At 41.3% G+C, this 24,732-nt stretch overlaps 1 protein-coding gene across 1 annotated transcript in view; it reads left to right on the top strand.

Moving 5' to 3' along the window:
- Gfpt2 (glutamine--fructose-6-phosphate transaminase 2) overlaps positions 1 to 24,732 on the top strand; it is a 51,672-nt gene extending 26,940 nt beyond the window's left edge. Inside the window, exons 7-19 of the mRNA XM_026412296.2 lie at positions 1,366 to 1,427; positions 5,841 to 5,920; positions 6,410 to 6,527; positions 9,055 to 9,218; positions 10,721 to 10,816; positions 10,912 to 11,009; positions 11,317 to 11,437; positions 14,084 to 14,241; positions 14,561 to 14,675; positions 16,529 to 16,656; positions 19,227 to 19,394; positions 21,344 to 21,505; positions 23,394 to 24,732. Coding sequence (XP_026268081.1) covers positions 1,366 to 1,427; positions 5,841 to 5,920; positions 6,410 to 6,527; positions 9,055 to 9,218; positions 10,721 to 10,816; positions 10,912 to 11,009; positions 11,317 to 11,437; positions 14,084 to 14,241; positions 14,561 to 14,675; positions 16,529 to 16,656; positions 19,227 to 19,394; positions 21,344 to 21,505; positions 23,394 to 23,438 — 1,515 coding nt within the window. The 3' untranslated portion in view covers positions 23,439 to 24,732. The remainder of the gene's footprint in view (positions 1 to 1,365; positions 1,428 to 5,840; positions 5,921 to 6,409; positions 6,528 to 9,054; positions 9,219 to 10,720; positions 10,817 to 10,911; positions 11,010 to 11,316; positions 11,438 to 14,083; positions 14,242 to 14,560; positions 14,676 to 16,528; positions 16,657 to 19,226; positions 19,395 to 21,343; positions 21,506 to 23,393) is intronic.

Raw genomic sequence — 24,732 nt, 5'->3', positions numbered from 1 at the left:
GATCTGCAAATGCAAAATCCACAGAAATGGAGGATGTACAGCAACCAATTTGTTATTGCAGCACAGTATTCCTTCTTTTCTATTTGTAATTTTAAATTTTAGAAATGCATTCCCCGTAATGGCACTATTAAACCTGTAGCTTTTCTTTCCTGAAGTAACAAAAGGCTCTTTTTGGTTTAAAAAAAAAAAAGTGGATTTCTGTTTAGTACTTTACTGTTGACAAAAGCAGCAGGAAAATGTGAGGCCACTTTGGGTCTGCCTGAAACCCCTTCATTTTGGGCAGTTTTAAAGACCTTTGAGGCCTGGGGACATGGACCTTGGGTCCCCTGGAAAACTAGACAGAGCATGCTGGTTGCACAGGGCCTTGGGTCTTCCCAGGGTTCCAAAATTTGGGGGATTTAACATGGAAATTTGGATTTATAGCTGGTTATACATAACTGAGGTCTACCAGGGTCATGTTAAACTGCCACAGGAAGGTCAGAATGCAGGGGAGAATTTTGCATCAGAAATTTAAGAAAGAGCTTTCAGAATAATGAGTTAGAAGAGCTAGATTCTAGTTCTGACTTTGCACAAACTCATTAAGTTGAAGCACAGAGGGCAAATGACAGTCATAGCCTAGAAATAATACCAACAGTCATCTCTTGGATTCTCTAGAGCCCAGGCACTGTTCTAAGCACTTACAATGCATTAGTTTATACTCACAAAGGTATAAAAGATAGGACTGTTCTTTTTTTGGTTCCAGATCATGAAAAATGAGGGGCACAATGGCTGATGTCCTTGCCCAATTAAGAGATGGAGCTAAAATTTGAATTAATAAAAAACTATAAGATATGGGAACTATAATGCAAACAATGATTGTATAAATATATACAATAAATTCTATAGTAATGTGTAAAAAAATAAACAAATAAGATTTAAAAAATTGAACCAGGCTCTAAATGCAGTCCTGGAATAGCCTCTTTAATATCACAGCTTCTCCCTCCATAGATCCCATCCTTAGGCTCAGTGCAGGGCCCCCTGGCCCAGGTTCTTATTTCCTGTGGTTCTAACTACACCAATCCCCGCAGCATATCCCAAAGGGGCAGCCCTGATGGGGGTTCTTTATTGGCCTTGGCAGGAAGGTGTGGTTTATGTTGCTCACATGAAATTCACAAGTTTCAGTCTTTGGTACTTCAGCCTAGTACTCTCCTTTTGACTTTTTCTCATGACCTTATCCTGCACAAGCTGTCTCTGCATTTAGCTTCCAAATGACCCCAGGTCTACATACTAAGAGGGACCAAGGGAGGACTTGCCTGGGGCAATGGGCTGCAACAGCTTGACTAGCAAGAGTGATTTGCCCTTCATCCTTTTTTGATGTGTTTTCAGGAAGGTGCATTTGCTTTGGTTTTCAAGAGTATCCACTACCCAGGAGAAGCTGTTGCTACAAGGTGAGGCAAAACGCATTGACATTTCCAATAACAAATAAATAAATTAGATAAAATTACTTAGCTTGAGGTATAATGGAGGGGTAGGGCCTCTGGAAAACTGGAAGGGCTTAATGGACAGCTAACTAACTGTGTCTTAGCCCCAGCGTCTGCATCCCACTGTCTCTGTGGCAGGTGGCACCAGGGCTCCAAAGGTTTTAGAAAGGGTAATCAGATAATTGGATTGTTAGGTGGAATCTCCAGATTTTTAGAAGTTGACAACAAATTTAAATAAAAATAAAACTGTATGGAGGGGACAGAACCTGGTTTTATGGTACTTGAGGTCTATACATTTGGGGGACCCCATGTAAATAAAAGCATGCAAAATTATGAACATGAAACTAGGAATCACAGTAAACATTGATTTGTATCCAGTACTGAAAAGTCCTTGTAGGTCCAGAGTTCATGCCTCAACACCTTCATGGCAGGGCATCCCAGGAATCAGCCCAGAGGACCTGGTTCAGCCCACATGTACACATGAACCTCTGTTAAAGTCACCATTCCCCATAATTCCCAGTGCTGCTTGGATTCAAAGAAGCAGATGATGTGTATTTTTTTTTATTGGTTGTTCAAAACATTACAAAGCTCTTGACGTATCATATTTCATAATTAGATTCAAGTGGGTTATGATGTGTATTATATATATATATATATATATATATATATATATATATATATTCAGATAGATTGATCATCCATCCAACCATTCAGCTATATTTGTTGAGCACTTACTATGTGCTGGTTTGTGGGGACTTGGTGACTTTCAACCTGGTCTCTGCCCTTAAGGATTAGACAGTTGTGCAGGAAGACAAAGAAAAACAGAAGGTAGTGATGCTCTGTTATTAGGATTAGAAGTACCTGTGCACCAGGGACCTGAGGTGAGCAGATGTCATCCTGGGGAAGGCAGGCAGCAGGAACATCTTCCCCCTTCCCCAGCAGAGGCACCAGCATGGAAAAAGACAAAGGCCCAGAGACAGTGTAGCACTTGAGTATCCCATTTTGGCCAGGATACTGGTAGGGTAGAGGGGGTCACTGAGACTTCCAGTCTCAATGTGTGCTTACTGACACCTGCTATGGGCCACACATGGAACAGCAGGGAACAAGGTGACACAGACTCAACCCTTACATTTCGGTGGAGATCTAAGCTGTGGACAGAGGACTTGACTTTAAAGGGCCTCAATGCCATACAGGCTGTGGACTTTGTTCTGATGTCATGGGGGAGTCATTGAGAGTGTACTTGTGTCCCTGAGAGACCATGGCAGAGAGGGTGAGGCTGTCATTCAAAGACTGTCCAAGTATCCAGGCAGAAAATGATAAGAATTTATCATCATTTTATTTTTTTCTAGGACCGGGACTTGTTTACCATTTGGAATACAATTCCTTCAAATCATAGAATCATAAAATACCAGTTGCTTCTTATTAAATTTAGAAGCCTCTATTTAAAATTTGATAATATCTGATATTACTATCTCAAATAAATGTAGAAGAAGGCAGTGTGAGGAAACAATAAAGCTTTATTTTTCTAAATTGCCTATGACTGATGGCTCTGTAACCTCCAGGACAATTTTTGGAATATCCTGGGAGAATTCTATGTCTTGAAGTCTTGAGAAATCATAGAGCTCAATCTACAACAATAAGATTTTGGGGAGCCATTTGCCAAGAAAATTAGATAACCACATATTTTCTCACTGGCAATATTAGAAAGACAATCTAAGTTAGGTCCCCACTGGACCCAGAACTTTGGCTCTGATTTGCTTTAGACATAGTAAAAGATTGTCTGAAGTATTCAAGATGCTCACAGTATCTTTTTTCCAAGCTGTGAACTCTGTGCCCCACCTTGAGAAGTTAGAAGAGAGGTCCAAACAGATCAATACTACCAGAAAATAAGATCTATTATTGCTGAAGAAATAGTAATATTAGATCAGGTTAACAGATCAAATGACATATGTGGACTGGATTCAGGCTAATGAACAAGTAGATCATTGATATACATTAGCAAGAATTGGTTGAGATAAAATTTTATAACATTATTGAATTAATATGTTTGAGACAGCTCTCAAATGGGCTTACTAAAACATTGTTTTCTTCTTCTTAATTTATTAGTTAACATGTAGGGGAAGAAAGGCACACATCCCTTAGTAACTATAGTCGTTCCCCCTTACCTGAGGTTTTGTTTTCTGAAGTTTGAGTTACCTGTAAACACCCAATGTCCAAAATATCCAGTAGAGAATTCCAGATATAAATCAAATAAATTTTAAATTGTTATAATTGTTCTATTTTATTATTAGTTGTTTTTAGTCTCTTACTGTGCCTAACTTACAAATTAAACTTTATCATAAGTATGTATGTATAGGGAAAATATTGTATATATAAGATTCAAAACTATCCATGGTCTCAGGTATTCTCTTGGAAGTCTTAGAATGTACCCCCCATGGAAAAGGGGGATCACTAAATTGGAATTTTATCTGCCTGGGTTCTGACAGAATTAAAGGTCTAGAATGTGTGAGTTACAAATGTATTCTGCTTATTTCTCTGTATATCCAATGTATATTTGATTTGCATGCTGCAATTTATAAGAATGGGCAAAGAATTAGGTTTTGAAGGCAAGATGCCATTAAAATCATGGAATACCTTAAATGCATTCCCCAATACAAGTTCTGATCCAGAAAGAAATATTATAAAGTGCTTCACTGAAAATTCCTTTCTGAGATATTCAGAGAGCCAGGTACTGGTGGCTGAGACAGGGTCCCTGGGAAAAGAGACCTGAGTTAGGGGACCTTCATCCTGGTCACCTATAGGAATTACCCCAAGATTCTACCTTGTGAAAATCACTGTCCTCCTTTATAATGAAGTACACTTTTTATAAGTTGATGATTCTAAACTTCATCTAGGAGGTATCACTCAGACAGAGCCAAAACCACACTGAAAATTGCCTTAATAGCCCACAAAGTAAAGTAAAATCTTCCCTTGGTATCTACTAGGTCCCTAGAACCAACCCCCCTACAGATAACAAAATTCTCAGAAAGTCAAGTTCCTTCTGTTGTAAGGGACCAGCGAACGACGGAGGAAGAGACCACCAAGAGACAGACTCATGCAACAGCAAAAGGCGGTTTATTGCAGATCCAGCGCGCTGGGGCTCCGTGCTCACTCAAGAAGGGAGAGCGGCCCAGAGCCCTGAGCAGGGGTTAAGCAGTGCTTAAGTACACTTTTTGGGGAGGGCGGGGGCTTTGCATACATCAGAGCAAATCATCATGAGGCGCTGGAAAATCGAACAACAACTCTCAAACATGATTAGTACATTCATTGGCGGGAACATGTCGGGCAGGGGTGATAGGTCAGTCCTAAAGCGGGGTGTACATTCAAACTGATTGGTTTAGGCCCTGAGGTGCCTACGTGCTGAGCTGCACTGGGTCCAAGTTGTTAAGCAACTAGGGGGGATTCCTACACATATCTAATGGGCAGTCCCAGGAATTGTCTTAACAGCTACAGGAATTTCGGGCTTTGAGTGTAGCTTAGAAACTTAACAATACCTGGTCCTTTACATTTTAACTCTGGCTTTGCAGCTTAGAAACTTTACAATACCTGGTTCTTTACATTTTAACTTCAGTTTCTTTTACCCTTTCACTATGAAATGACATAGTATTTGTGTAGAATCTACCCACATCCTCCCATATACTTTAAATCATCTTTAGTTTACTTATAACATTGAGCATAATGTAAATACTCTATAAATAGTGGTGATGATGTTTTGTTTGGGTGATAATGATCCAAAAAAGTCTGTATAGGTTCAAAACAAAGGCAGGTTTGTTTGTTTTTTCTGAATATTTTCAATCTGCAGTTGGATGAATCCATAGAAGGCAACTCTGTACACAAAAGTCACTGCTTGGGTGTCCATGAAAGCCAGAGAACAATTGAGCTTGGAGAAAGGGAGAAACAAACTGGAAGATCCTGGTCACCCAGGGTTCTACTCTAAGGGTCTGCAGCAAATGAAGCCTGCTTAGAGGACCAAAGTGCTCCTGCATGCCACAAGTATTCACTCTGATATGACCTAACCCACCCAGGCTTAGCACATGTGGAGATGCAGTGAATTGGAGGAGTCCAGGTTCTGTGAGGATGGGGGTAGGATGTGTTACCAAGCTATTGGGCAAGTAGGTAATGCTGTGTTAGTAAGCTGGGACCCACTTGCTAACCTGTTCATCCCTGCTCCAAATCTTGAGAACGTGTTCCTGTGGTCAAGGCATCCATTCTAAGGGACCTAACACAATTTCTGCTCCAGAGAAAGGGTTAAATTTGGGAATCCTACTTCAGATGTAAAGAAGACATCTAGCCTGGGGTGTCCAGGGTGATGGGTAACTTGATGCTTTCTTCTCCCTACAGGAGAGGCAGCCCACTGCTCATTGGAGTGCGGAGCAAATATAAACTCTCCACAGAACAGATCCCCATCTTATATAGGACATGTAAGTTTCCTGAAGAAGACTTGAACCATGTAGCTACTGAACAGTGTCTTGGGGCTCAGCTCTCTTCCAAAAAAAAACTAAACAAACAAACAAAAAAAACAGGCCTTGCTCTAACTGGGACTGCTCTAGATCTAAAGGATTTTCATGCCATGGAGACTTAGCTCCATCTTTTTAAAAGCTTTTCATTGTGGATATTTTCAAACATATGCAGAAGTAGAGAGAACAGCATGCAGCTTGGTATAATGGCAACCATTTGATTTGAGTGTTTCTTTGTTTTTGTTTGCCTTACTCTCCCACTATAGCCCTTTAAATGCTCTTGAAATGGTACTGTGCTATTTGGGGAGCTTTTAAAGGATTTAGCTGATGCAGTCAAAGCTAAAAATTGCAAATTTCTCCCACACATATTCAAAGGGGAAATGGGCTCCTTGCCGACTGTTATGCAAATGACATGGTCTACTGGGATTTGCAATCCATTCCTTTATTTACTAGGCAATATTGAGAATGTGAAGAATATCTGTAAAACAAGGATGAAGAGACTGGACAGCTCCACCTGCCTTCATGCTGTGGGTGATAAAGCAGTGGAATTCTTTTTTGCTTCTGATGCAAGGTAACTAAACCTTTCTACCTTTCTTTCATGGAATTACATAACCAAGGACTGACTGTCTAAACACAACCTTTTTTTTTTTTTGAGGTGCTGGGCATCAAACCCTGAGCTAGGCAAGCCCTCTACCACCAGCTATACCCCAGCTCTATCATTTCTTACTTACCCCCCATTTTATCTGTTTTCTCAGCAAGGGCCTAGATCAGGTCAGATCTCAGCCCCTGTGGCCTGGAGTCCTTATATAGTGAGCATACAGTGAGCAACTGGGGGACTGTCTTGGTTAGCACTAGTGGCCAAAGTGTGGAATCACTGATCATTATTTGCAGCCTGCATGGAATAACTGAACTAGTTCCTGACACTGAAAAACAAAGCTTGAAAACTTGGATTTCTAGCTTTTCTGGGAAAACTAGCAGATCTGAACTTGCTAGACTGTGTTCCCTCAGCCCCTGTTGTTTGGGAATACTCCAAGCCTGCTTTCTTCAGCTGGGCCAAGTGTCTCCAGATCCCAACCCCACCTTTGCCTAAGGTCTGACCATTCTTAAAAGCCAGAGCCACAATTTAGTAGGTTTGTCCAATCAGGCCCTTTATACTTGTTCTCTTGATACTCTATTTTCCACTTTTTATACAGTGGTGCATATGGTTACTTTTGTGCAGTGTAATGGCTTTTCATCCTTCTTTTTTTTTTTTTTTAGATGCATTACTCTTAGAGCCATAGAATTTGATAGTTTTCCTCTTTTCATCAGAAATTTTTAGTGTTTGGGGTTTTGTTGTTGTTGTTTGATACTGGGGATTGAATCCAGGGGTGCTCAACCACTGAGCCATATCCCTAATTTTATAATTTTATTATATTTTTATAAAGAGACAGGGTCTCCCTAAGTTGCTCCCTAAGTTGCTAAGTTGCTTGTGATCCTCCTGCCTCAGCTACTTGGGCTGCTAGGATTACAAGTGAGCACCAATGTGCCCGGCTAAGTGTTCAGTTTTTGCAGGTACATTTGTATATGTGGCCCTTGGAGAATGAGGGGTTTCCCTCTAGTGAATGGTACATAGATATGGTTAAAAACCTTTTTAACCATATCTATGTACCATTTATGCTATTGATTACCCATGTTTTTTTTCATTTACCCACTTTTCTAACTTAAACTTATTTTTAAAAATGTTTTTTAGCTGTAGATAGACACAATACCTTTATTTTATTTATTTATTTTTATGTGGTGCTAAGGATCAAACCCAGTGTCTCACATGGGCTAGGCAAGCCCTCTGTCACTGAGCTACAACCCCAGCCCTTTAAACTTATTTCTAAAAGAAGCTCTCTAGTGTCAAGGGAAAAATCATATCACTTTTCAAACAGATTAACTTATTATAAAACAGTGATCCCACATTTTATGGGTAGGTACATCTTATAGGTTGCTTATAGATCCCCCCTCTTTTATCTTGCTCTGCATATGTACACATGTATGTGTATTAAGAAACTGGGTCATTTATCACATGAGTTTCCTACTATCAGGTTTTGTTGAATGCATCCCCCATGGCATTGTTTAACATGTTCCTTTGTCTACCATATTTCCTGAAAATTACAGTTTACAAGCTTCTAGAAGTTTGACCTTATTCAGGTATGATTTTGGGCAAGAAAAACCAAGGTGGTGGTGTGTCTTTCCATCAGGAAACATATAAATAAAAGCATAAAAATGCCTCATTGTTTCTCCTTTTGTGCTAGGATCAGTCAGGGATTCAAGCATTGACAGCTTTGTCCATCCATTATAAGACTTCTTGGCTTTTCACCTCTTGGTTGCAACACTCATGGGCAGTCCTTGATTAGAACTATATTAATAATTAGCTAATAATTAGGAGTTCACAAACTGATTATTCTATCATTCCTTCTTTGCCAGGTGTATTACCTCTATAAATAGACACATGTTTTCATAAACTACAGGGTTATTTTAAAGTCATATTGTTTTAAAAAGCAACAAATGCTTCCTTCTTTCCCTTTCCAATTCAGAATAGTATGTTATTTCCTGAGTGTTCTACAATGTTGATATAGTTTGGATCCTGATTTGAAGAAGCCAAGTATAACAGGATATCCATGAGATTAATGGGGAGATTTGAACAAAGTTGATATTTGATGATATGAAGGAATAACTAATAATTTTAGATATGATGTTGGTATTGTAGTAAGTTAAAATAGTTATTATCTTTTAGAGATATAAGCTAAAGTGTTTACAGAAGAAATGATAAAATGTTTCTATACTCTATAATGGATTAGGGTTAGAGTTAGGTTAGGTTAGGTTAAGTTAGGTTAAGTCAGATCAAACTTAGGGAGGGCTTCACGAGCTTCAAAATAATTCTGGGAGGAGGGGGAGAGAGTGTGGAGAAGATGGAGAAGATTCGCCTGCATATTGAAGTGCCTAGTAATGGTGTCACTGTCACTCCTAAAACACCACTGATATGGACCCCACATTTAGGAAATAGTGACTGCTGCTTTGTGATTGTTAAGAGCAGGGTGCTAATTTTTATGCCTCTGTTTCCCTCACACTAGTGCCATCATAGAACACACCAACCGGGTCATCTTCCTCGAGGATGACGACATTGCCGCAGTGGCTGATGGGAAACTCTCCATTCATCGAGTCAAGCGCTCAGCTAGTGATGACCCATCTCGAGCCATCCAGACCCTGCAGATGGAATTACAGCAAATCATGAAAGGCAGGTATCCTCTGAGAGTCCATGTGCAACAGCTTCAGGGAGCAGATGCTCTGTGAGGGAAGCGCCTAACATGGTCTGCCCTGCCCTGGGCGGGGGTCATAGCCCTCTTTGTCCACAGTAGCCACCAGGGCAGGAGGCCTGTGGCTTGCATAGCTGAGAAACTGTGGAAAGCCTGGCCTGGAATCTACAAATAGGGAGTTCTATCTATATCTAGAATCTGTTTGTGCCATCATCTGACTCCCCCATACATTCCTACACCCAGTCATCATTTTTTTTCTCTGAACAGGAGGTTCACAGTAATGAGAGCTATGGACCAATTCTCTATAACTAGAGCCTGCCTCCCTGCATCTACTTTTGTCCCCCTCAATTTCTACTCCACAGAGCAGCCTAAATAAAGCTTTAAGAACATAAATCAGACCCTGTCATCCTGCCACTTAAAGCCCTTCTATTCTCAAAATCCAAACTTCCTTTTGCAGCCTATAAGCCTCACCACCACCGCGAAAACCTGGCTCTACCACACTCAATCCTTTGCCTTCTATGCCCTACCTACCCTGTCCCTGCTGTCTCACTGTTACTCAAGCAGGCCAACTGCTTGCCACTTGGGGATTCTTGCATTTACTTTTCTAATCATAGGACTAATTCCTTTTTTTTTGAGTTCCCCTCAACTGTCACCCCTCTGAGTATTCTTCTTTTATCTTTAATCTGCCATGATCCCTCTCTGGTTCCCTCACCTACGAGGCCCACATCTTCACTTGCTTTATTTTCATTATGTGTAATATGCCAGGTATGCAGCAGACAGAGAGAACATTGCTACCAAGTCTTTGGATACCTCTAAAGCATCCAATGAAGCTCCATAGGGGCTTAACCACCCTGTACCCAGATGGTCTCTTTAATAATCATCCAGATCCACTCAAATCAGAGCCCCAGAAATGCAAGTGAGGCTAGAAAAGGTTTTTATTTATTACAGAAGCTAGGGGTTATTAGCTAAGAGGAAAATTGCTGGGGCTGGGGATCCAACTCAGTGGTGCAGTGCTTATCTAGCATGCCCAAGGCTCTGGGTTTGGTCCCCAGCACCACAAAAGGAAAATGAAAATAAAATTGCCTATTTCTTTGGAATTGCTTAATATGTAGTTCCCTATGGGTGGCTTTTTGGAAATAAAGCATTTTACCTTCTTCTGGCCTTGCTAAGGGGAATATGGTCCCAGAGAACAAGCCCTGCTGTTTGTTCCTTACATGCTTTCAACAAATGCCCCCTAACCTTAAGTTGCAGGATCTAATATGTAAGCTGGAGATAGTCATCACACCTGCCTCACTTCCTTCTGACTTTTCACCATGAGCATCAGGCAGGATAATACATGAGGATGACCTTTGGAATCTGCATTGGGCTTTACAGTTGTCACTATCATTATTGCTTAATGACTTTTTCTTCCTGGTTAAAAGTTAAGCCATAGAAATACAACCAGATTAACACTGACCCACCTCATTGATGTTTATTTAACTAGGTAATTTCAGTGCATTTATGCAGAAGGAGATCTTCGAACAGCCAGAATCAGTTTTCAATACCATGAGAGGTCGTGTGAATTTTGAGACCAACACAGGTACAGTGAGCGGGGAGCCTCTGTCTGTGCTCTGTACTAGTGAATGCAGTCTCTTTGTAAAGTCAATGTTTACACCCTGCCATTTGGTCCTGCAGTGCTGCTCGGTGGCTTGAAAGACCATTTGAAGGAGATTCGACGGTGTCGAAGGCTCATTGTAATTGGCTGTGGAACCAGCTATCATGCAGCTGTGGCTGTAAGTGCAATACTCTGAACCCTTGATAATGTGGGAGATTGACAGTAGCCGAGGTTGAGACACTGGTATGAAATTTTATCATACATTGGCTTTTCGAATTTGGCAAAATGCTTGCACTCATTCCCATCAGCCCACCAGAAGAATTGGCACCATGCCCTTTCTTCTGCAAGGTGGCCTGTGGGTGATTGAAATCCTCTCACCATGTGGACAGTGAGGCACTGTGTCATAAACTGCCCTAGAAGTCCAGCTGCCATATGTCCCTGTGGTGCCCATGACTGACTTTAGTCTTCATTCTTATTGGCTTCAGACACGACAAGTTTTGGAGGAACTGACTGAGCTCCCGGTGATGGTTGAACTTGCTAGTGATTTTCTGGACAGGAATACACCTGTGTTCAGGGATGATGTTTGCTTTTTCATAAGTCAGTCAGGTAAGGGATTTAGGTAATGTAACCAAATTTATATTAATTCACCTCTAGGATCTCTTCTCTGCACTATACCATATGCCACCTTCCCTCCTTCAGTTAATCCTCTGTGCACCTACAATGTACCACACAATCTCTCATGCACCTGGGTCATTTAACCCTTAAAGAAAGTGGGATCAGTGGCACATGCCTATAATACCAGAAATTCGGGAGGCTGAGACAGGAGGATCACAAGCTCAAAGCCAGCCTCAGCAATTTAGGGAGGCCCTGTCTCAAAATAGAAAGGGCTGGGGTTAAGCACCCCTGAGTTAAAGCCCCAGTTTTAAAAAGAAAGGAAGAAAGAGAAGAAGAGAAAAAACTTAACCCTTAAAGGCATAAGCTACTGTAGCCATTGTATGGGGAGGGCAAGTGATGTGTAATGCCATGCAACCAGGTGTGACAAAGCTGCAATTGGGTTTAGAATCTAGATAAAAATGTTTTTTCCCATTCCCTATGGCTTCTTCCCACTTCTGCCATTCCAAGTCCAGCTCTTCAAGGACAACTCATCATGGTGCTCATAAATATTTGCTGGGTCTACTGTAGTGAAGAAAGAATACCTCTTTGAAAATTCTGATGGGTTGAATCACCTCATAGTGTGGGCTCTACACCCAAGCTTCGACTTCCAGCTGTGTGCAGTACCCACACTGATCAGCAGGGGGAGGCATGGAGAGACACTGCTCTGGTTTAGTGCAAAGAGCAATCCCCTACTGAATAAACTCTGCCTGAGCACTGGGAAAGAACAATTTGTTCTACCTGGCCAGGGCAGTGGGTCAGGAAGGTGATACTTGGCCGAATGTTTGGAGTCCCCTTGAGCGTTAGGAGGACTTTTGAAATGTTTTAGTTATGAGGAATTCCAAGTTTTTATAAAAGAGAAATTCATATAATGCACCATCTAACCTTGACAGTGATCCACAATCTAGGGTCACCCAAACCCACATTAACCTCTACCCTCCCCTGGATTATTTTGAAGTCAATTCCAGACTTAATGTCAGTTCCTCCCATAAATACTTCAGAATGTATGATTAAAATGATAAAAGAAAAAACAATCACAATGTCATTATCACAACCGAAAAACATTAGTTGCTAATGTTCTAATATCTATAGAGACTTTTAATACTGCTTTCCAAGTCCAAATTTAGAATTTTAAATACTGTTTCCATTAAGTAAAACCAACACAAACACACTCACCTTCTGTCTGACCAGCTTGCTACCCAGGGGCTACCATGGTCGCCTTTAAGTTGACCATCTCATTAGAGAATAAAATATTTCATGAATTGGTGGGAGCCATTAATAAAAGAATGGAGATGGATTTCATGTGAAATAATGCAGTATCAGTTCCTAAGTTCTACATATCAGTCAGTGTCTAGCTCATTAATGCAAAAAAAAAAAAAAAAAAACCCAAAACTATCATAACTAGTGAGTGAGACTGATGAAAATAGTGCTCCCGGGCTGGAGATGTGGCTCAGTGGTAGCGCGCCCGCCTGGCATGCGTGCGGCCCGGGTTCGATCCTCAGCACCACATACCAACAAAGATGTTGTGTCCGCCGAGAACTAAAAAATAAATATTAAAAAAATTCTCTCTCTCTCTCTCTCTCTCTCTCTCTCTCCTCTCTCACTCTCTCTTTAAAAAAAAAAAAAAATAGTGCTCCCTTCCCCACTCACCCCACCATTAGTGCTGAGGAAAGGCCATGTTCCAGTGCCCTATATCTGGAAGTCTAAAGAGAAAAAAGGAGAGTAGAGCTGACCATGACAGCACATGGTAATACCAACCGGCTCTTCAGAAAAGCTGGGATAAGCTCAGCCAAGAGCAGTGGCCATGTGGACAGAACAACTTCAGCCTCATGTGAACTTGAATGGTTTTAATGAGATGGTCTGGTTTATATTTAATTATTTGTTGTTGTTGTTGTTGTTGTTGTTTTGTACTGGAAATTAAACCCAGGGGTGCTTTACCACTAAGCTATATCCCCAGTCCTTCTTATTTTAATTAAATTTATTTATTTATTTTGAGATAGGATCCTGCTAAATTGGTGAGGCTGACCTGGAACTTTCCATCCTCCTGCCTCAACCTCCCATGTTCATTTAAGTCCACATTGCAAGATTACAAGAAGTGTTTCCTTTCAAACAAGGTCTATTTGAGAAACAATGTATTGGGGCATTCTTGCTTTTTAAATGTTGAATCTGTTAAACCTGAGAACTTTCTGACTAAGGCAACTTAGAGTCCTTAGAAAGGGTACTGGGAGCCAGACCCATCTGTCACCTATAGCTGTGTGGCCTTGTTAGGCATTGATTTCATCCTGCCTCTGAGCCCTTCATCCTCATGGAAAAATTGGGATGGCAGCCCCTACTGGGTTGTCAAGAGAATTCAAAGAAACGGTGGATGAGAAAGCACTTGCCACATAAATAGTAACTAAGTCTTGTATCTAAGAATAAACAGGAAAAAATGTTGAGCATGTGTTCTTTCTTAAACACTGGCTGCCTGAATGTTGGGTACCGATTTCCAAGTAAGAGGGGTGGGCAAATGAATAGAGAGGGCGGGGGAGGAAGGGGGAAGGGTTTAGGCTGGCAGAGAGCCCACACTTGCAGACACACACTGAAAGGGCCCCTCTGTGGCAGGCGAGACTGCAGACACACTCCTGGCTCTGCGCTACTGTAAGGACCGCCGAGCCCTAACCGTGGGTGTCACCAACACTGTGGGCAGTTCCATCTCCCGTGAGACTGACTGCGGTGTCCACATCAATGCAGGGCCAGAGATTGGTGTGGCCAGCACCAAGGTAAGTGGGGAGATCCTGGGCCAGGTGGATGGACTGAGGCCTAGAGGGGTTTCCAGTCCACTATCCTCCTTCCCTTGCTGGGACACTGGGATGTGGTTTGTGCAATTGCCTCTGCTCAGCTGGCATGCCTCTCCTCTGCTCAGCTGGCATGCCTCTCTTCTCCCCACCCCAGCCCCTTTGGTGATTTCCTTCCCTTTATTGACAGTCTCGTTTTATTTACTTATACCCCATTTTCTTGTCTTTGTCTATATGGTCCTTTAGCTCTTCAAACATCTTTGTGACAATTGTTTGAAAGTCTTTGCCACTTCCTTCTTTGTAGGCTTACACCAGCCAGTTCATTTCTCTGGTGATGTTCGGTTTGATGATGTCTGAAGATCGAATCTCACTACAAAGCAGGAGGCAAGAGATCATCCGTGGCCTGAGATCTTTACCTGGTATGTTCTAGTACTCTACTTTGCCTTCCTTGACTCTCTTCTGTAAATGGTGCTGTTAATCATGCCCTCCTCCTAGAACTTTCTAGCCACTGCTAAATCCTTCCAGCAGTTCTTAGTGGGCCACTTCTCACCAGGCCCTGGAACCCTGCACACAGGGCCCTCATTACCTCTGACCTCATTCCACTCCCTCCTCTTCCCTGGGCTGCTTCATCCACTGAGTAATAAGCTGCTTTGAGCACTGGGCAGACATTTATTTTAAAATGAACATAATTAGCCTGACACTTCAAGAAAAAAAAATACAACAGTGCTTGTTGCCCCTAATAAACTTCAAGCTTGCAATCAGAGTTTAGAATTTTGGAAAACATATCTGCCTCCATGAGCTTGACCACTTTCCAGCATTTAAAGACTTTTCCATTGAGACAATGGTGATTTTAACAAGTTGATTTTCTAAAATATATTTTATAAAAAAAATTTCCATTTTAAGGAGACTTGCTTAATTTCGTAGCCAATGCATGATACTACAAAATTGTGCAGAGATTAAAAGAGCCATTTAAAGTTTTTTGATAACATGAGCATGGTGGCCTATGCCTATAATCCCAGCAGCTCAGGAGACTGAAGCAGGAGGATCAAAGCCAGCCTCAGCAACTTAGCAAGGCCCTAAGCAACTAAGAGCCTATCTCTAAATAAAATATAAAAAAAGGGCTGGGGATGTGGCTCAAGCGGTAGCGCGCTCGCCTGGCATGCGTGCGGCCCGGGTTCGATCCTCAGCACCACATACCAACAAAGATGTTGTGTCCGCCGAGAACTAAAAAATAAATATTAAAAATTCTCTCTCTCTCTCTCCCCTCTCTCACTCTCTCTTTAAAAAAAAAAAAAAACTAGAGAAGTGGCTCATTGGGTAAGCACCCCTGAGTTTGAAGTGCTTGATAAACCAATTAATTTTAATGTAACTAAGTAGAAACTTTATTTATATGATTTCAAATCTGCATTTGCAATTTCCATTTTAAGAAACAACCACTTTTCAGAAGGTAATGTAGTATCTATCAAAGAAGAACATTCATAATTATTTGAAAAAGTTATTTATTCCTCCCTTTTCCAATTATGAATCTCTGTAAGGCCAGATTATATTCCTGTATTTCAACCAAAATAAAGTCACAAATTGAATGTAGAAGCAGGTCTGAGTCAACAGTCTTTTATTTAAAAATCAGACATTAAAAAAGATATGCAATAATTTTAAATAATGCCTCTCATTGTATTTTTTTCCTGCAAAATACAGCAACATAATGGATTTATTGTTATTTTCAATGAACTAATAGATATTTTTAAATTTCTGTGCTATTTTCGAATCTGGTAAGAGCTATAACCCACAAAAACTAAGCCTCTTAAGTACTCAAAATAGTTTTAAAAAGTGTAAAGGATTCTTAGGACCCCCCAAATTGAGCACCTCTTGTCTAATTTATGTTGGCTTTTCCTTGAGTATACACAGCACACAGTGGGAAAGAGGGACGTTAATTTGGAGTGTTCTGTGTCTTGCCAACTGGTGATTTCTTATATATGAGCTTCAGATGCTGTACTATAAAATGAACTAGAAATTATAATTCCCTACCTACCTTACAGGTACTCAAAATGTTCGCTGAGATATAAATTATCATCTCAACAAATTTCTGGCTGATCAACTCAAGTTACTTCTCATAATCTGAGTTTAAAACCCTTCTAAACTAATACAAGAAAGCAAAATATCTTGGGAGATTGCAGTTCCAAAGCCCTATGTTATTCCCCATACTTTTCCTTATGAATATTATTTTGAAATTGAAATGACTGTCTCCTTCTATCCTGTGTATGCATGGTTTAAGAACTGATCAAGGAAGTGCTGTCTCTGGATGAGAAGATTCATGACCTGGCTCTGGAGCTGTACACACAGAGGTCACTCCTGGTGATGGGTCGGGGCTACAACTATGCCACTTGCCTGGAAGGAGCTTTGGTGAGTCCCCACCTCCATCCCCACCCCCTGCCAAGTCCCTATATCCAACAGACTACTGTGAATCCCCTTAGAGCAATATGAGATAGCCTTTGGAGTCCCAAGCAATCAATTGGAGGGAGAGCAGGAAAGGAGCTTGGGGAGAGAAGGTCTTGAAGCCCCACTGGTTGCCCCTTGAGTTTGCACTGAGCACAAGCTCCCAACCAAGTCGTCCTAGTTCTAGGGACACAGAGATGAACAAGATAGATGCTTGTCCCAATCTACAGGTGAGAAAGAGACAGGGTACTATTGGGGGAGCCCCTCCCGGTGTCTGACCCAAACCAGGCTCCATCTTGAAAAGCTCATTCACATCTCATGAGCAGCTTCTGAGAGATTGGCAATCACTGTCCACATGATACCCAGGAGGAAACTAAGTCTCCAAAAGATTAAGTATTTTGCTAAAAAAAAATTACATAGAGGAACTAAATGGAACTCAGGTCTATGTGGCCTTTGCTTTTTCTCTCCTACCACAAAGAGCCTGCCTGGGAAGATTTTAACAAACCAGAATTACAGCATGGGGTCTCCGCAGAGTTCCTTGTTATCCCTCAATCTTCCAAGAGAAACTTGAGATTCTGCAGGAATGAGCTTCAAAGACCCTGAATTTTTAAAATTGGTGACTAGCTTTTTTACCCCTGTGTGAATTATGATCCATGCCATGTATAAGACAGAGTTGATGGAGTAGAGGCAAGATGCCAGGACCAGATGGCTACCAAGATGAGGGCATAGAGCTATTCAGGGGCCTGAGTCTAGTGCTTGCCCTTTATCCACTATTCACTTGGTATTTATGGATCAGAATGTTCAAACAATATCAGTGGGATACAATATTTCAAGTAAAGTAGCATTGGGAACCAAGACAAGGATACCACCATTACTGTGCTGGGCTCCCCTCCTTTCTGATGGGAGGAAGTGACTGTTCCCTTCCCATCACCCCCCAATGGAGAGGCAGTACCATGCTGGTTGCAAGTGGTTCACAAGAAACATTCAGAGAGTACTGTCGGTGGTCTTAGATGGGAATGCAAACTTAATCTCAGTGAGCTCCAATTTCTACCACATCCATCTCATGGAGATTCTTCTATTTATTTTTTCTTACATTTAATGTTTCATTATAAAGGATGTCACAAGGATATTGATGAACACCAGATGAAGAGAGAGTTGCATAGGGCAAGGAACACAGAGTTTCATGACCCCTCCAACAACCTCCAAGTGTTGAGCCATCCAGAAGCTCTCCAACACTGTCCTTTTGTGTTTTTATTGAAGCTTCATTACATAGGCATGATTGATCCAATTGTTGGCCTTTGATAATCAACTTGACCTTCAGCACCCCCATCCCCACCCCAGAGATTGAGGCTGAAAGCTCCAACCCTCCAAACCTGCCTTGGTCTTTCTGGTGACCAGTCCCCATCCTGAGGCTGCCTAGGAGTGGCCAGCCATCAGGTAATCATTAGCATTTAAAGACATCTGTCACATTGAAGATTCCAAGGATTTTAGGAGTTTTTTGTCAGGTAAAGGGGACAAAGACCAAATATGTATTTCACAATATCATATTCAATTCCCAGTCTTTAAATTCAGATCAATTATAAGATTTTGACCCCTGCCAAAGGAAGCTAGGGGCTGGCACACAGCACTTCTCAGGGGGCATAGTGGAAGCAAGGCCTGGTGGGGTGCACTTTTAGCCTCCTGCCTGGCTTGGGGGTAGGGCTCAGCTGTAGTGGCAAAGTGTGCTGGTGAAAGATGCATATTCAACTGTGTCTCCAAGTTCCTCTTTGGGGAAAGAAAGAAGTGTTTAGGCTACTGCTGGCACAAGTCAATGGCTCCTCTGTGGTCACTTGGAGGCTGGTGCTTCAGCTGTCTGCAACTTCCAGGGAGGGGCCTCACTCCTTACAGTGTTTCCATGACCCAAATAAATAGCTCTAGGGAAGTAGAGAGATGTTTTCTTTGCTGTCTCATCAGTGCAGTGACATGAATTTAATGATAGCTGAATAGAAATATATCTACCTGGACATAGGAAAAATTCAAATAAGAGCCCAAGGTACATGATTTTACTTAATAGGTCAGTTAAGGCAACCCTTTGGAAGTTGTTAAGGGTGTAAAATTGGGCAATGATGCATCAACTAATTGAATAAGGGCAAATCTAAGGAAGAATACAATGCTGTCATTATAAATGATGACTGTGGGGAGGCCATGTGGCAAGAAGGGGGAAGAAGACACGCTAGACTGATGCTGACTTTTAGTCAAAAGTGGGTGGCTGTGCATGGAGCTGAAGAAAGATGGAGCTCTGGAGTCTGGAGGCTGGCCTAAGGACACATAGGCTGTGAGCTGAGCTTTGTACATGCCTAAACAGCAGCCAGCTCTCTCTCCTGGTCCTGGCTTGCCCTCGCTGCTGTTGACCAGTCCATGTATCCATCTGCCTTGCAACCTTCAGCTCTAACCTTCCAAAGTCATACCTCTCCCAGTACCCCTTTTCCCCTCTGGTTGATATGCTCCAGTTTCCTATCTACCCAGTGTAACACTAATCCCAACTTGTGTTTCCACAGAAAATTAAAGAGATAACTTACATGCACTCAGAAGGCATCCTGGCTGGAGAGTTGAAGCACGGGCCCCTGGCGCTGGTTGATAAGCAGATGCCTGTCATTATGGTCATCATGAAGGATCCTTGCTTTGCCAAATGCCAGAATGCCCTGCAACAGGTCACAGCCCGCCAGGTGAGGTCTCTCCGCAGGGCTGGGCTACCTCTCCTCTGTTCTCTTCCATACATGGCAACCTCTCTTACTGCCTATCAGCAGTAGTATCCATACCTCAGCATGACCACATACTCGCTTTTAGGCCCCCTTGTGTGTGGTGCACATATTTACAAAGGAACTGAAAGCCAACCTGCAGCTCTCTAATACAACAGCTATTCAGTGAGGTCAGATTATCCCTAGCTACCCTGGATCCTAGGCCTGGAGACCAGAGGAAGTGCTTACAGTACATAGGAGCTTTTCCCCCAGGGTTGCTGAAGGGCAATTCTGGTAAGCAGAGTTAGGTGAGATTTCACAGAGTAAGGGCACATTCCTCCACAAGACTGCCCTCATTTCAGACACCAAACTTGGGGTTTATGGGCCATCTACAACTTGCTACAAATTTTGGAGTTCTCACAGTCCCCTCAGATTCAATAGTTCTCTAGAACAACTCATAGAATTAGAAAAGCCTTATACTTACTTTTAAAATCTTATTACAAAGGATACAAATTAGGACTTGCCCCAAAGAAGAGACCTACAGTGTAAGGGTTCCAAACATGAAAGTTCTGTATCCTCAGGTTAAGTCACCCTCCTGGTACATCAGTATTTACCACCAGGGAGCCCTTCTGGAATTCAAGAGTTTTTATTAAGCAGGCATGATGGATTTGATCATTGACTATGTGATTCAACTTGCTCTCCAGTCTGCCCTTCTGTCTTCTGGGCTTGAAGTCCCAATCCTCTAATCACATGTTGGTTTTTATGGCATGGTCAGTTCTCATCCTGAAACGATCTGTGGGCCCGTCATGAGTCATCTCATTAGATGGACTCAGGTACAGTCCAAGGCCCACTGTGAATAATGACATTTCTATAACTCAGAAAAGGTTTTTCATCTCCCTCCCTAGGAACCAGGGATAAAGGCCAGATTCTTTTTGTTTTTTAAATATATTTTTTAGATGTTGATAGACCTTTATTTTACTCATTTATTTGTATGCAGTGCTGAGAATCAAACCCAATGCCTCACACATGCTAGGCAAGTGCTCTACCACTGAGCCACAACCCCAGCAGATTCTTTATTATACAATAGTTTTTCCTGAGGTAGGAGGACAGAACCCCCACAGATCCATTCTGTGAGGGCTCATGAAGTCACAGGGAGATGAAATCCAATAGGGTGCTCAAGCCAACTGCTGCCACATTTGTCTCAGCACAGTGATGTGCGGAGAGACAAACAATCACATCATTTCCCTACTGCAAACCCTTTTGCAGCTTCCCTTCAAACTATGGTGACTCATAAGCCTGCGTTATCTGGACCCTTCCTCCTATCTCACTGGATTTCAGCCACTCCAGCCTTCTTTCTGTTTCCCACTCATGCCAGATTCATTCCTGCCTCTGAGCCTTTGCCTATTCTCCATCTGGAATGCTCTTCCCAAAGATCAGAGAGTTGCCCCTTTATCATGGAACTCTCAATCTGAATATCTCCTTTTTTGAGAGACCTTCAAAAACCTCATTAATGTCTCTGAATCACATTGCCCTGTTTTAGTGTCCTTGTGGCATTTATCTAAAATTCATCTTTAGTTTTTTAGTTTGCTTGTTTGTGATTTTGTTTTCCATCACTAGATTATGAGCCCATTAAAGTTAGGAGTAAGGCTGTCTGACCCTTTGCAAGGCATTCTAAAACCACTCAGTAATGGGGCGCTAAAGGACACAGCATGGTGGCAGTCACCTTGTCAAGAAAAGGGAAGAAACACACCAAGAAATGTCACACGTTTTTTTGCTTAAGTGGATCGTGCACATCACCTTACCGGTGCATAATTCCAGCAAAAACAATAGACTAGTGTTATCACTGCAGTAATACTGATTCCTAAAAACTCGGCTGTGTGTGAAGTATTGCCTCTTTCAGAGACAGTCTGTTTTATGGTCCTATTTCTCTGCTTTAGGGTCGCCCAATTATACTGTGCTCCAAGGACGACACTGAAAGTTCCAAGTTTGCATATAAAACCATAGAGCTGCCCCACACTGTCGACTGCCTCCAGGGAATCCTGAGCGTTATTCCACTTCAGCTTCTTTCCTTCCACCTGGCTGTTCTCCGAGGATATGACGTAAGTCTAAAAATTGGACTTGACAAAGGAGGAACATAATTCCAGAGTTCCTTTTTAAAAATATATTTCTTATTTTTAATTGACATGTAATTGTACATATCTGCAGACTATAGTGTGGCATTGCACATTATACAATGTGTCATGCCAAAATTCAAAGTTCTTTAAATACTTATTTGGAGTTGTTATAAGAGAAATAATTCCTTTATGCTAACTTCCTTTTAAGATAGCTAACAAGCTGAGAACTGCAAAAACAGAAAGATTGTCATTAAGCCATAACCCCATTACCAGAAGCAATATTAATTAGCAAATTTAATATTTTATTCCAGACATTCCTATGCATGTGAATTTTATAAAAATACTTTTCAATATTATATCAAGAATAAAATTTTGCTTCTTACTTTTTTTATTATATTACAAGCATTTGTCACATTTTTATAAACATGTCACTTACAATATTTAATCATTGCATAATATTCCACCACAATTTTATAACATGATTTTTGTAACAATTAGTCAGTTTTCTATTATATAAACTGTTTCCAATTTTTTATCTTCATATGTAGTACAGCAGTGAATGTTTTTGTACATCATCTTTGTCCCACATTTAGGATTTGTTCTTAGTCTAGCAAATGATTCAAAATTTTGAGTCTTCTAACACATGTCAGCAAATTATTTTCCAGAAAAAAAATTTATGATATCACTAGTAAGAACACATATTTCATTGTGCAAAGAAATAGATGTTTTATTACTATTTTATTTTGAAAAATTAATTTTAAAAATACGTAACATTACAAATAACAATGTAACAAACTCATGAACCTGTACATATCACTCAGGGTTGACATTTGCTAACATTTTGACATATTTGTTTCTTTTCTGAACATATAAATAAAATAAAACGTTGCAAATAAAGTTGAAGCACACTTTATCAACCATTCCCAATTATATTTTCTTCCCAGCCTCCTCCCTAAAATAACAGGTCTTTAAAATGTGTGTATGGGGCTGGGGATGTGGCTCAAGCGGTAGCGCACTCGCCTGGCGTGCGTGCGGCCCGGGTTCGATCCTCAGCACCACATACCAACAAAGATGTTGTGTCCGCCGATAACTGAAAAATAAATATTAAAAAATTCTCTCTCTCTCCTCTCTCTCTCCCTCTCTCACTCTCTCTTAAAAAAAAAAGAAAAAAAAGTCTACCCATTAAAATTAAAAAAAAATTTAAAAAAATAAAAATAAAAAAAATAAAATGTGTGTGTATCTACAGCAGAAAAGTGCATTTTAAAAATTGTGTGTGTGTGTGTGTGTGAGAGAGAGAGAGAGAGAGAGAGAGAGAGAGAGATAGATAGATAGATAGATACTGGGGATTGAACCCAGGGCCTTGTGTATGCTAAACAAGCAAGCTACCACTGAACTACATCCCCAGTCCTGAAAAGTGAAATTTTAACAGTACACTTTGAGCTAGCTGTTTTTAAATGTATGAATCATATTCCTTTAATAACACTAACACAGCATGACACGTGTCATGTGCACAACAAATGTTTATTGAATGAACTAAACATTTAACACAGTTAATGAAGCTTCTGGAGTAAAGGATTTTCTTTTAAGATACAGGCGTCAGGGTAGCTCATGGTTGGAGGTGACCAGGAACACCTGTCACTGATAATAGTTGTTAAGATGTAGTGTACTGGGCTGGGGATGTGGCTCAAGCGGTAGCACGCTCGCCTGGCATGCATGCGGCCCAGGTTCAATCCTCAGCACCACATACATGTTGTGTCCGCCGAAAACTAAACAATAGATATTAAAATTCTCTCTCTCGCTCTTTAAAAAAAAAAAGATGTAGTATATTGATAAGATCTGTGGGGTCCTGAGAAGTTTCTTTTTTTCCTTATAGGTTGACTTTCCAAGAAATCTGGCCAAGTCTGTCACCGTGGAATGAAAACAAGACCATAAGGAGACCATCACCACCTTTGGTCTGCTTCAAGACCCATCCCAACTACAGGGATGCCACGTGGGGAAAGAGGGCATTCTGCGTGTTCCCAGTAGAGCTGACAGCTTCAATGTGCCTTGTACCCAAGTGCTTTTGCTTATAGCAAATACTGTTTCTCTGTGTCCTGAAGTTGCCAAGGAGAAGGGGATCATTGTTTACACATGGGGATCAGAGCAGACTTTTCCACTACTGTGCAATAGAGATACAGCTCTCTTCAGAGTAACTGTGAACCTTTTTTTTTAAACCAACACTAGTTAGTTTTAAAAGACAAAATATTTATAATGATGATTGTATAGCTTTTAAGTTATTTTTCTAGTATTTGGCTTTCTATAGCCATGGTAATGCCCAGACGTGCATCTCAGCTACCCAGTGTGCTGTTTCTGGACTCACTCCTGGCGAGTGGCATTCATCTCAGATTTGAGCACAAAGCATTGACCCTCTGGACTCCTTTCTATTTTCCCTTCCTTTCTAGGCTGCTCCTGATTCCTGACCCCCTGACATCAGTGAAGCCTTTCCAGCCATCTTCCTATAAATTCCTATAAATCCAATCGAAACATCAGTTTCCTTCAACATTTTCTTCCTGTCTGTGGCCCAAACCCTTTCTACTCTCTGACTTCCATTTAATAAGATCATGGTTCTTTTTAAAGCCCAGGCAGCATTTTGGTCCCTGCTCCCCTCCCATAGTAAAACAGCTTGAAATGCCCTGTGCAAGAGGATAGTTTTGAGTGGGCTGCCCTGCTCTCTATTTTAAAGCGTGCACAATCAAAGTACTATGCAATTTTAAGACAATAAAGATAGTACAGTTTGTTTGTTTTTTGTCTTATGTGTGTTTGAATTTGATTAGCTTCATTCTTTTTGTATGCTTTGGAACTTGAGGACTCCTAAGGAGCTCAACAGTATAGATATGGTTTGAGTATGTCCCTCAAAAGTTCACATATGACATTTAATCCTCACTTGGAGGTATTTGGAGGATGAAAACTTAATCCAACTATGATGTTTGGAGGGGTCTTTGGGAGCTGATTAAAATTAGGTAAAGTTATTGGAGTGGAGGCTCCATGATTGAATTACTAGTGGCTTTATGAGAAAAGGGACAGAGAACAGTATGCACATTCTCCCTGTTTCTCTCCATGTGATCCCCTGTACCACCTCAGGCCTGTGCCAGCAAGAGGGCCATTGCCAGATGCTGCCCTCAATCTGGCGCCTCCAAAATTGTGAACTAAATAAATCTCTTCTCTTTATAAAC

Source organism: Urocitellus parryii, chromosome 1, assembly GCF_045843805.1.
Source record: "Urocitellus parryii isolate mUroPar1 chromosome 1, mUroPar1.hap1, whole genome shotgun sequence".
Taxonomy (NCBI): domain Eukaryota; kingdom Metazoa; phylum Chordata; class Mammalia; order Rodentia; family Sciuridae; genus Urocitellus; species Urocitellus parryii.
Note: the sequence above shows the minus strand (reverse complement) of the source record. Positions and strands in the feature narration are given on the sequence as shown.